The sequence below is a fragment of the Alligator mississippiensis genome, chromosome 9 (assembly GCF_030867095.1).
Source record: "Alligator mississippiensis isolate rAllMis1 chromosome 9, rAllMis1, whole genome shotgun sequence".
Lineage (NCBI taxonomy): Eukaryota > Metazoa > Chordata > Crocodylia > Alligatoridae > Alligator > Alligator mississippiensis.
The window spans coordinates 73,853,297-73,866,545 of NC_081832.1; the positions used below are offsets into that span (position 1 = coordinate 73,853,297).

The window sequence follows — 13,249 nt, forward strand, 5'->3', positions numbered from 1 at the left end:
GAAAATAATTACATTCTTAGGAAAAATGACTTACATTTTTGTGATTGACACATTTTAAAAGAACAAGCTCTCTGTAAGCTCTTTTTGCATGTGTTTGATTCTGAAAAGGACGACTCAGCTTCTTAACAGCAACATTTATCCCAAGGACTGTATCGAATGCAGCACTGAAAATTGAGAGAGTTAATTTAAGTTGAAGACTTTTGGGGAAGACAGAAATCAAGGTCTGAAATCATGCACATCCACAAAGCTGCGGACATTCGTTTCTTTTAATTTTTGTTCAGACAAAGATAACTGAAAAGAGTCTGCACATTCTTAGACAGGGATAAATGTAAAACAAAAGCTCCCCACACCCCTTGTCCAAGCCCAAACACTTACTACCCTAAAGTGTTAGTCAAAATTAAGTTAAGCAGAAGATATGGTAGTGTGGCAGCTTATAGACTAGGGGTGTCAAATATACGGCCTGCGGAGCCACTGTATCCAGTCTGCTGGGGTACTAGAAGTTGGCCATGTGACCTGCTCCAGAGCTTGGGGGTCCTGGACTCAGCTGGATATATATAGCCCATGGCAGATGGGTGGGGGTGAGCAAGAGGTGTGACACAGACCTGCTTGCCCCACTGCAGTTGTTTGGCCCTGTGACCACTGGACTCATGCCACCACCATCGCTAAATCTGCTGCTGTTGTTGCTACCCTATGGATCCAACCTAGGAGGAGTCTCACAGTCCAGACCCAGCCTGGGACCTCAAGCAAGCTTGATACTCGTTACAGAAAATCATCAGTTTTTGTAGACTACAGAATGTTATATCACAAATATCTGATTCTGAGCTACAACTGCCTACCTCGTCATAATATCTGATGAAGTAGGGCTGCCCTATGACAGCCCATAGATTCAGAGATGTTTAGGTTGGAAGGGACCTCAGTAGATTGTCGAGTCCGACCCCAAACGTCCCTAACGAAGTCTTTATGTGCCCAACTGCACTGCCTTCTGCCTAACTTCAGGCTAACACAGCTAACTACCCGCCTCCAAGTTAAGGCAACCTTTCCGGAAACAAAAACATTCCTGGTTAATTAATTTGAGCTAAGTGTCTCTCTCGCATAGTGCTGTTGACACTACTTCCACGGCAGGTCCATTTCTAATGCAATTATTAACTACAAGTCTCTAAAGTCTCCACTTCAGTCTAGAGCTCGAGTGCCTCACTGCTTCACGCCTCCAAAAGCGAGATCTCTGTAAGAGTGCCATTGGAAGCATAAGGGTGGTTTTTGAAACTTGGAAGGTATGATAAATACATTTATAACACAGGTCACCAACTATGTTCATTGTTCTTAAGTCTCTCATTACATTATTGTCTTGGAGGAACCAACTGAATTACAAATTTAATAAATAAAAAGATTCACACATTTTGGGAAGAGAGGTTTCCAATTATGGCCTCGAACTAGCAATTATATTTAGCAAAAAACTTTTACTTCTTTGTGACTTCTCTTCCTTCCTAGCCTCCATTTTATAAGCACATTTTGCAGAGGAGGTTTGTTTCCAAGAGCCACAAGTAACTAATTCTCAGCTGCAGCTGCCTATATTCATGATCAGACTAAACAGTGAAGAAACTGAGTATTAATGCACAGGTGTTATTCATAAAGAATAGCCGTATACTGCAAACCCAGGAAGCAATTCCAATTCTCTCACTCAGAAGAGTGCAATATCATTCAAGCTCTACTTTGACTGTTTACTTAGTGGTGGAAATAAGAATATAGATATGTTCAAGGCTGTTGGGAGATGGGCTTTCTTTCTCAGAGTACACCCAGCAGTATGCTTAAGAATGTCATAACAGCACTGTATTCCTGTACAGTACTATTTTCCAAGAGGTTGCATCAGTACTTTGAAATAAAATAGTATGTGCTCTGCTTATGTGAAGTCATGGCTTCCCCTATAAAGAGGAACAACATTACTGAAGAGCAAAAATGAAATTACAACAGGCTTCTCATACAAGAGGAAATAAGGTAAAAACACAGCATGATTGCCCTGTTTCTATGCCTACAGCCTACTTAACCCATCTCAGCGTTTATATAAAGTGACATATTTATAGAACTGATCTGTGCAAAGTCATCATTATCAGGTCATTTCAGCCATTCATAGAATCAAAGCTTGAATACCTATACAAAATAGAATATGAAGTGGGAGCAAGGCAATTCAACAGATGGTTTAACCCTACTACTCCTAGTACAAAACTTTACATTTTTGATATTTATTCATATTTACCTGAACAAGAGACCATAAAATAGTAAGTAGAAAGTTCTATGCATGTCAGTTCTTTGACCTGCATTTTGAATTACTACAAAATGCCCAAAACTTTTTAACAGAAAATGCACTGGAATGAAATGGTGTTACCGATTCTCAAATTCTACCACAAGCTGTGAGGCTGACCTAGCGGCACTGCTTTATTCAGAAATCATTTGGCAAACGTAAAGCAAAATCTCTCAAGGAGGGAAGTGATTCAGTAGTGAGCCTGTAACTCATTCCCTGCCTGTGAAACTGAAGAGAAGTAAGTAGCCTTGATGTCACATTAGAAAATCAAGTTGTGCCTCCTGCCATCACAGCCTAAGAGAAATAAAAGTATACAGACTACAGAAGGAAATGGATCAAAGATTTTATAATTAACCAATCTAAAAGAATATTTGAACTTGAGTGTGACACAGAGAAAAAAAATCAAGAACTTCAATATTAAAAAGAAACAAAGCTGCAAGGCCACAATGCCTATTATAATCCAGTGTTCATTTTCAAATGCTAGATAATTTGGAATGTGTTCCTAATAAGAAAATTTCATTACGTAACCTCTAAGACCACTGTGCAAAATGTATTTTCCCTTTCCTGTGTCCTCGAATTCAAGTACCTGATTTCAAAGGAATTGTCAATAGGAAAAAGTGATGCGTATCTTAGAAGAAATGAAAATTGCTACACATAAAAACATTATTAAAAGTGGATTTATTTTACTCATTTGATTTCCCTTACCACTCTGCTATTAATCCAAACACCTCCAAGGATATTTTCTTCCAAATTAATGAAAAGCTTATGTCTATCATTCAATATCAGATAAAAGTTGTCTTACACAGGATTAAGGTTACACATTTATCTGTGTTGTTCACAACGTTAATCTAAATGAAAGGCAGTTAGGGCACCAGCACTGCAATAAAATCCCACATTTTCTGTTGCTTGTTTAGTAAATCAGACCATGTTCTGCAGATTAGGAATACTCTTGTACCAGTTGAAAGATAATTCTTTTCTAATATTTTTTTTTAAATCAGTTACAGTAGGAAGTGCATTAACTTTGAAGTATGGTATTGAGCAAAATTTACGTAGACTTTTACGGAATTCTATCTGATATATAAAACATTCAAAATAACAGTTTCTGCCCCTGTATAACACACATACATGTTTTAAAAATCCAAGGGTTTAGCTTCCTGCCTGCTCTTACTTATCTTCTCACTAGCTATTTATAAGTTACTTCTTTAATAGTCAGATTCGTTTCATATAATTTTTGGAAATTTTGTGCACAACAATTAATTTGAACACTGACAATTTCACTCTGACACTTCCCTCTCAAAAAAAAAAACAACAAACATTTCCAAGAAGTCACATGAAATCCTGAAGGTCAACTGCAGAGCCAACAACACAAAGTAATTTACTACCGTGTTGCTCCGATTACTATTCGGCAAGCATAGCTCTTCTCAATTGTTTCTTTATGAAATGTAGAATTTCCATCCTCATGATTAATCTGGTGTTGTTTCTTTGCTCTCAACTAGTCTGTGAAGGGTACTATATACAATAAACTTATTACATTACATGCCTAGGGATGATTCTCAGTTAAGTGTTTTTTCAAAAGCAAATTACTTTGCTCCCACAGACAATTTAATTTTAGAGAACTAAATTTAAATTCTTAAGGTGTCTATTCTGTTTTGAAAAACATAGAATAATTATTTTGAACAGCTTGCTCAAGTACAGCCATTAACAATCTACAACGTCTCCCGAACAGATAAAAGTAGGATATTCCAGATCATGCGTGCTCTCTCACTCTCTCTGAAGGGGACTGATACAGGAATATTTGGGGGTACAGAACAAACTGGGACAGGGAAAGTCAGGGTCCAGGCTAGGAGAGAAAAATCAGAAAGTGTAGGGAAAGAGCCATTTGGGGAGAAGAGAGAAAAGGGTCTCAAAGAAATTCAAGGAGATATAAAGAATCTGGTAATTCAGTCACATGTATACGTGTGTGTGCATGCACACAGCCCAGAAGCTCAAATACACTAACAGTCAAGAGGCAAAAAAGGAAAGGAACCCCGGTGGGGAAATTTTATGCTATCTAAAATAAAGTACAGGGACACGTAACCAATCTCCTTACTTAAGCCTGTGCAGAAAAGCAAAACGGCTCTCCAAAGATACTGAGACTTTTGAGCCTGTTCCAATCTTTGTTTTGTATTACAGGCACTGAAGAACCAGGATCCTCCTACCAGCAAACATCAGTGGACCTCAGGACAAATACATTACTCTTATGTATTTTAATTTCAACCAAAAGGGAAAATGGAACAAAGTTAACAGTGATTCCTATTAAATTTTGGGAAACTCACAGTGCTCCACTTCACATTTTCTGAAAGACTGATGAACTTCATGTTACTCATAGTTTAAGAAATGGATTTTGCATCAGCATAACCCTACACAAGTTTCACAACTAGACTGGATTTTGATACGCTATGAAAGGTCTTTCTAAGATTAACATCGTAATTATCATTATTATCAAAATGTTGAAAAGATTAGAAAGAAAGTAAAATTGTTTTATGGGAGCTGCTATCTTCCAGTTTGAGACTGACATTTATTTGTTCTCTCTTGAAAATTATAAATGCTGATTTGGGCAAATTTTTGTTTCACTGTAATTTTAGTTTCTTTAATTTGTAGCTAGTATTTAGAGGTTTCAGAAGATGCTGAGATACAGTACACCTCTAATTTATACTCAGCTGCTCCTTAAATCAGGTATACTCAGGACAAATCATTAAGTCAGATCATTCCTTGTCTCTCCCTACAGCTTGACCTCATCACTGACTTGACCTTGAGGAAGCAGTCTGGTTTGAAACAGCAGGGAAGTGGAGCAGATCAAAAATGCACCATTTCTAGAAGGAGGAGGGGAATCATGGCCATCTGAAATTTCCACATGCCATCTGGTACTAATAGAAAAGAAATCAAATCGGAACTGTATTGTCAGAAAGAGTTATAATAATATACCAAGCTTTCCTAAACACTAATATCTAGTGACTTCATACACCCTACATTTAACATGCTATTTTCAAGGAAAAAGAGGGATTTTTCCTCTAATTTCTCTGACTTACAGCTTATCAACAGCTGGGCAATGGCTTATTTCATGAAATAACTGCAGTGATATCCACAGCAGTTGAAAAATTGAAAATACAAGATACTAAATAAATTAGTTCTGTGTGTGTATGAGGGGGTGGAAAAATTTTTAAATATTTTTATATAACATTTGAGGCGAGAACCTGCCATTTCTTTAAGGAACTATGTTACAAGAGGGTCAAAGACATGGACAGATCAAGTATAAGAAACTGTCTTTTCTCAGAAGTGTAACATAGTTTAATTACATATCAAAAACACTCCTCGCTTCAATTTGAATTGTAAAAGCACAAAAATGCAGGTAGGATTTGAAGTATTACAGCCTTAAGAAATCATGGCTATAAAGTCAGGGCTAGAGTTCCTACAGATGCCTCCTGGTACCAAGCAAGCTTTGCTCAAAAACAGATGGGGTTGAAAGGTAACCTGTGTGGAGCAGATAGTGGCAGCCTATTAAACATTTGAAAAGTTTTACCTTTAGCTGGCCCAGAGCTGTGGAGTCATACAAGAGACTAAGGTTCAAGATCAGACTAAAGATTCTCATGTCCTGGGCCAGTGGAGGCTGGACACAAATTTGAGGTAACACAGCAAGGTAGAGACAGACAGCCAGCCCAACCCCTCACATAGCATCCCTAATTTACCCATGGAGTGACAGTGACATTGATTTGCCTCATCCTGCCAGTTAATGGCAAGGCACTGCACTGATGGCTCCTAGAAATGAACAGGAGTGATCAGGAATAAAAAGGGAGAAGGAAACAGGGAACCATGCTGAAGAAACGAGTAAAACCCAGAATCCCTCTCACCATCTCACCATTATACCCTTACGCGGTAACTTCATAACCACATATGAAATGTAACAACTAGAAATTAAAACCAAATGGTAATGAGAAGGAAATCTGCTGCCCATTTAACTTATGAAAATATCTAAAAATTTAATTTGGTTTCCTAAAAATCACAATTCCATATTAGAAATGACAACAAACAGGCATTGGAGAACCCATTTGGTTCACAATCCTGTAGCAAGAGATAAAAGCATTACAATTAAGTGTTATATGTGCAGTTCTTAAAGTGATTTATGTTTAAACAAAGCATGTATTACTCACCAAACAATGCCCTGAGCCCCAGATCCTATGGGCTTCAATTGCTGGTAACGTTTTAGTACAGTGAATGTTGAGTCTGCGACTTGAACACTGTAAAATTGACTATCACATTTATTCTCACTCATGATGCAGTGTCATGTAGTTTTTTCCCCCCAAGGACCTGGTACAGTTTTCAAGATCTTTAAACACAAAGAGATATTGAACAATTAGCTAAACAAGCAATTCTCAACAAAAGTGTTAAAACATTTTCAATATATTCTGTGCATCAGTATTTTCCAATACACACAGTATTAAATTACTTTAATCTTCAGGGGGTTTTTGCACTATTTTAACTTATTGCTAGGTAGAGATAGACAAACTGCCAAATATAAATGGACTGTTCATTACATGGAACTGCGATTCAACCAGTGACCTTTAAAGGGGAGAATATAAAACCTAAAGCTATGGCTATTATGCTATTCTATGTTGTATGCGAGTACATTACTTCCTGTAATATTTGGTAAACATTAACATTTGTATTTGTCTTTCAAAAGCCAGCAACACAGATGAGGAAGTCAATAGCAGAATGAAAGACAAGAAAAGCTGAGCGGGTGGCAAGCTGGAAAGCAGTAAGAAAAGACAAAACAGGGAGAAAGGGAAGCGAGACAAAACAAGAGCTAAAACTGCACTTGGTGTGTGTGAAATGCGTGTAGAAGGAAAGAGTCCTCAGCAAAGGAACTCAAGATGATCAACAGAACGTTTAATTTTGTTGAATGCTGGACAGAAGTGAAATTGAAGGAGAAGGTAGCAGTAATCCAGCCAAAATAGAAGTCTGGCATGAACACGGGTTTTGGCAATATGACAAAGAGGAGCCAGTGGACTTCAGAAATGTTAGAGAGAGGAGCTGTAAAATCTGGCACTAGCCTGGATATGACAGAAGAAGAAAAAAAAAAGAAATAACTCCAAAACTCCCAAGACTGAATGAGGTGGAAGATAGTTATATTGCCAAGTGACTGAGAAACAGTGTGGTAAGGGAGAGTGGGGGAAACAGTGTGTGAGGAAAGTTTCATTTGCAGTTAAGAGGCAGCTGAAATTCATGAAGAGTTAATAATGCAAAGAAATTTGAGTCTGGACAAAGAGAGAAAAGGCAAATTAAAACAATGGTCATCAAATATTTTATAGCAGTGGTTGGCAGGCTTTTTAGGCTGAGAGATGGAGTGGCCCAGTTTGGGTCAGAGGTGGGCAGCCAGGTGCTTGGACTCAGCTGTCACTGCTACTTCTCCCATGTGGCAACAAGACGAAAGCCTCCCCACACCGGGGTGCTTTTGCCTGCAGCAGCAGGGGAAATCAACTGCTGCTGAAGCCCCACATCTGTGGGACACATCAAATGGCTCTGTGGGCCATATCTGTCCCTAAGCCATAGGATGCCCGCCTCTTTTACAGTATGGACCAACCACAGATTAAGGAAGTACTGTCTCGACCACCTTCACCACTGTGTTGACCACCTTCAACTAGCCAACTTCCATTGCTCAGCTATGTAATAGCTATGTAGCAACTAAAGCATCTCTTAAACGGAAAAAAAATAGCTGGAAAATATTCAGTGTGCTTCTGATACCTTTTAGTGTGATTTAGCAGATGCAAATGAAGAGTGTTTACGCCATATGACCAATTAGATCTTAATAGAAACCAACAAGCTTTTTGTACGCCACTGATAAGGCATGGACTACAGTTTGTAAACCAGTAGATTTGGGTGTCTTTATCATGCAGGTACTAAGAGACTCTGAGTAAAATCCTTATCTCATTGAAAGTCAACATAAATTTGCCTTTGACTTCAAGGAGTCCTGGATTTCCTCCTCAAGAGAACAGATATACTGGCATTTTCAAGATCCTCTTCAAGATCCCCAATTCTCTTAAATTCCTCTCCTTTAAAATATAAAACTTAAAACTTTACTATGTTATTAACATATATAGAACATACAGACTGTACAGTGTGGCTGAGTTAATGCTACTAGAATCACAACGGACAACTATAACAAGCAAATCTTTGACATGAAATTTGGAGAAATAACAAATAATAAAAGGAAAAAGCAAACAAGAAAAAAGAAACCAAAAATCAAAGCCCGCTGTTGAATTCTTAGATTCATTTCTTTTGCTGTTGATCAATATAAAAAGGCCTTATTTCTTGCAAGACCTATGACTACAGCTACCTGACAGTCCAATGTGAGGCTTAATTATGGTCAATGTTCTATGAAAAAAAAAAACCTCATTATGTGAAAATCATAAATATTTGGGTTTTCTTTAAAGGATACCTGACTTCTCATACTCCTTTTACCCTTCCCTTGTCAAAATAAACCCCCCATTATGTGTCATAGTTCTAGAATATTGACCACAGAAAGAAAAAGTCTTAAAACTTCAGATGAAATGGCAACAGACCTTTTTCTTATTATTCTCCTTGACCAGTAACATGAATGCAAAAGGAAGAAGCTAAGCTAACAAACCCCTGCCTACCCCAGCCCATATGTTGGGGTATGCAAGTCTCCTTTTTCTCCAGCCACTATGCTCCCAAGGGCCAGAGGAAGGACAAGGTTTTAACCTATACCCACTCCACTCCAAATCTTCATTATTTTACTTAAAGGGTAAAAGAGTTAACAACACAGGGCTGCAGGTCTGGTTTCCCATGCAAATGCTGACAGCTCAAATCTCCGTGGCCTTTGAGATATGTAAAGAAACTGACCTAAGCACCTGCTTGGCAAGATGAGCCAGGGTAAGGAAAGGGTTATTGAGCAAAGTAAAGATCACAGCTGCATGTCCTAAGTACAGCAACTGTCTGAGTAACAGGAACGGGACAGCTGTGCTATTTTATGCAATTCCCCAATGCAGGACATGAAAACTATGTTTGGGAAGGGAAGGGAAGGAAGTGAAGTGAAAAGTCTACAGCCTCCTTTGCCCTTGTCTTCACAGGGGAGACTCAGTGTTGCTAATACTCATGAAGAAAATGGCAGCTTAGCATTTTCACATAAGTAAACAGCTCAAGTTAGAGACTAAACTCCCCTGCAGGGTAACCTGACTTTCACGTGGGTGAAAAAAACATAAGCTTCCTTTCTTGGGGAGGATTTTACCTTGAGTTGAGGATATATTTTTTGTATTAAGGACAAGACTTAAAAAAAGGAAGTAGGAGGCTATCTGATCTAGCAGTGCTCATTCTAACTGAGTTTGATTGCACAAAACCATATTAAAATTAATGTCATTTGGAAACAAGGATAAAGACTCTTCTTTGGTCTAAATCCACACAGGGATTTGGGTGTTGTAATATATAGCACCTTAACAGAGACGACCCTAGCAGGGTGTGAGGCCCCAGGCAAATCAGCCTGTGCAGGGCCCAGATGCTGGAGAGCGGCCGGACATGAAGCCAGCCTGGCTCTGTGGGGCCCCCCAAAGTGTGGGGCCTGGGGTAGTCACCCCAATTCGCACCCCTGCTAATTCACAGCCCTGAGTTATGGCAAGGTTCCCCATACGATATATGGGGAAAGATAGAGACCTAAAATAATTCACAGAAACAAGCAAGCTGTGTGGCAAACTGGTAACAATGGAAAGGCTAGGACCAGGCAGAACCTAAGCCAAGAGCAGTTAAGCACCTATCTCCATGCAAGAGTCTCGGTTGTGAACTGTCTCACTGAGTTAGCTGCTTGTACCAAGTCAGCCCTTTCTTACAAAAAATACAAGAGACCTCCCATTCCCAAATAGGACAATCACCTGAGAGATGTGAGCTGTTTTCAAATTCTGTTCTGCCAATACAGTGCAGGAACGGGACGCCAGTTCTCTCAAATTAGAGGACCCTAACCCTAACCACGAGGTTATCTGATATTCTGGAGTGAGACTCTTTCAGTATCTCCTAATGAAGTTACTCAACTATATATGCACGAATATGAAGTCCCTCACAGAGCCCAACTCTCCCACATGTCTCATGACTGCTCCTTACCACTGCGCTATGAAGCTGTACTCACTTTTTCTCTCCTTGGCCAAATAAATGTTTAATTCATTACGCAAAGCAGAACAGCTGTGAAAAGAGAATCCTCAAATATTTACAGTTAGAGCCTCCTCCTGTGCAAAAGCAGAGGTCTAGATCCAGCTTCACGCTGGGCACAAGGATTCAAACAAGGTGTCTGGCTCTCATAGGAATACTGGACGTAACTGGACAATTGAACAAGAAGAAGCACACTTCTGGGCAAGACAGGTAAGCTCTGAGCTTGTCTAATGGTTCAGGCCCTGCAGGAAAACAAAAAAAAAAAAATCAGTGGGGAAATCACCTAGTTTCTCTTTGCGCAGGGGTACCAAGCTGCTTGGCAACAGCAAGACACAGGCACTTTTGTGCTTGTCTACTACGCTTGTGCTAGACACTTTAGCCACTTGCATGGTTAAAAAATTTTTTTGCAAATGCTGATGGTGCCTGCATATCGACTTACATGCCCGAGTCCCTTGTGGACCTATCCCCCTTTGAATGCCCGACTTTGGGAAACTGGCCTCTGTTCCGACTATGGTCCATGAAAGCCAAGGAATATCAGTCAACAACCTGACTACAGTATCACGTACGCCACGTACGCCAGTATGAACATCATGTTTCACATCAGTCGATATAAAGGAGTCCTCTGGAATTTAGAAATAAACCTTCAATTTCAGAAAAAGGTTTTCAGCACCTGGTATCGTGATATTACTTCATCTAAAAAGGACCAACACACAAACAGGAAACAGGCATCCGTCCTCCGAAGGATGGACAGCAGCGACAACCCCTTTACAATGAGAATGCAACACATCTTCATCAATTGAAAAAGCTGCAGGATCATTATTTTGACCCGGCAGCCTTGTACTACTAAATTAAAAACAGGCACAAGATCGGATGATCCCATTTGAAAGCCATTTTGTTTGACAGAGATGTGTTACATGGAAGATGCCGAATTTTAGCTAATTTTGGAGGTAAAGCTTCATTGCTGAACATAAGAAAGATTTCTACACCTCCCTGCCTTTCTGCCACGTGACACCCCAAGGGAAGGATCCCTGCCTGATCTGCACATCGAAGAGCAACTCACAAAGACACCCCGAGGAGCGCACTCCCACCTTCAGCTTCCTCCGTGCAAAATGAAGTTGCTTTCCTACCCATGGGGACTTTTTACCAGCTTGAATTTTCCCCGAGCCGGAGGAAGCGGGGTGCGCGCCCGAAAGCTTGCAGAAAAAGACTTATGGGGGGGGGAGGGCGATTGCTTAGTCGGTCGAATGAAAGGTATCATCTCTGAACCGCGAGTGGCAGAGTTTTGCATTTCTTTTTGTTTTGACAAGCGCCGGTGACAATCACCGGAGGACTTTTACGGACCGCACGGCAAAGACGGACAACGAAACGCCGCGAGCACGTGACGGCGTACACGCGTGACCCGTAACAGCAGGGTTGAAGCGGCGCTTGCTGACTAACCAGATGGGATCCCTGTAGATCTTCACGTCACATCAGCTTACATGGGAGACAAGTGGGCTACTGCGGTTTGAGAAGCGCTGCCCGCGCCGCTCGGGACACAGGGGAAGGACGTGACGGCGACGTCCCAGGTGGAGGGTCCAGCTAAGAGGGAAAAGGAGCAAAACCTTTTAAGTTTATCAAGGAACAGACGAGGTCCCCGAGACGAGCCGTGCCGTCTCCGGTCCCCCTTCCCTACACCTGCAGCCTGGCGGGTGCGGGGGGACCTGGCTGTCGCCCCTCAGGCGAGCCGAGCGCCCGTCTCCTCCGCGGCGCGGGCCGGGAAGGACAGGCTCCCGGGTCCCCGTCGCCCAGGCAGGGAAACCAGCCTGCCCGCAGCATCCTCCGCCAGCCCCAGGCACGGGCGCCAGCGTCCACCCCAGGAGCCCCGAGGCCCCAGCCAGCCTGGAGCGGCGAGGGCGGCTCCCAAACCCCTTGGGCCGCAGAGCGAATTGCCCCGCGGGGGGCTGCAGGCCGCGGCCGGGGAGGGGCGGCAGCGGCGACCCCCGCGGCTGAGGGAAACTTCGCGCCAGGCCCCGCCCCCCCGCGGCCTCCCCGCTCCGCGCCTCACCGTGCGGCGGCCTGGCCAGGCCGGGCGGGCGGGCGGCGCTCGGGTGCCCGCTCGGCGCCTCCGGCTCGCAGGGCCGCCCCAGCCACAATGGCTCCCCTGCCCCTCGCAGGCCGCGCCAGGCCAGACCGGCTGACGGGCGCGCGCGCCGTCCAATCGTCGCGCGGCGCCGGGCGCGCTCAGCCAATCCGGCTGGAGGCGGGACCTCCTCAAGACACTATATAAGGGAGGGGACTGCAGTGGAGACAGGGCGGCTCCGGGCCGGGCTGGGCCCGAGCAGCGCACGTCACGCTCGCCCCATCTTGGTGATGTCATCTCACGTCAGACTGCCCCCAGCTCGGTGATGTCATTCCACATCAAACTCTCCCCAGCTTGGTGATGTTATCCCACATCAACCTACCCCCAGTTTAGTGATGTCATCCCATGTCAAACTGCCCCCAGCTTGATGTCATCGCCCATATCAAACTGCCACATCTCGGTGATGTCATCACTCACATCAAACTGCCCCCAGCTTGGTGATGTTATTCCACTTCAAACTGCCCCCAGCTTAGTGATGTCATCCCATGTCAAACTGCCCCTAGCTTAATGTCATCACCCATGTCAAACTGCCCCCAGCTTGATGTCATCACCCACGTCAAACTGCCCCCAGCTTGGTGATGTCACCACACACCTAAGTGCACTGCCAAATGATGGGCTATTTACACGGCAAATCACCGTTGTCAGCT

General features: G+C 42.6%; 1 protein-coding gene across 4 annotated transcripts in view; it reads right to left on the minus strand.

Annotated features, from left to right (window-relative positions):
- MAPK9 (mitogen-activated protein kinase 9) overlaps positions 1-12,628 on the minus strand; it is a 41,340-nt gene extending 28,712 nt beyond the window's left edge. For 2 of the 4 annotated variants that reach the window (XM_019478490.2, XM_006263532.4), the window contains exons 1-4: positions 12,528-12,628; positions 11,921-12,061; positions 6,484-6,659; positions 35-164 (exon numbers count right to left, since the gene is read on the minus strand). In XM_019478490.2, the coding sequence (XP_019334035.1) occupies positions 35-164; positions 6,484-6,605 (252 nt within the window). In that variant the 5' untranslated portion in view covers positions 6,606-6,659; positions 11,921-12,061; positions 12,528-12,628. Of the gene's footprint in view, positions 1-34; positions 165-6,483; positions 6,660-10,463; positions 10,726-11,920; positions 12,062-12,527 lie in introns of those variants that run through there. The other 2 variants (XM_019478491.2, XM_019478492.2) reach the window with 2 other exon arrangements.
- Between the last annotated feature and the right edge of the window lie 621 nt (positions 12,629-13,249).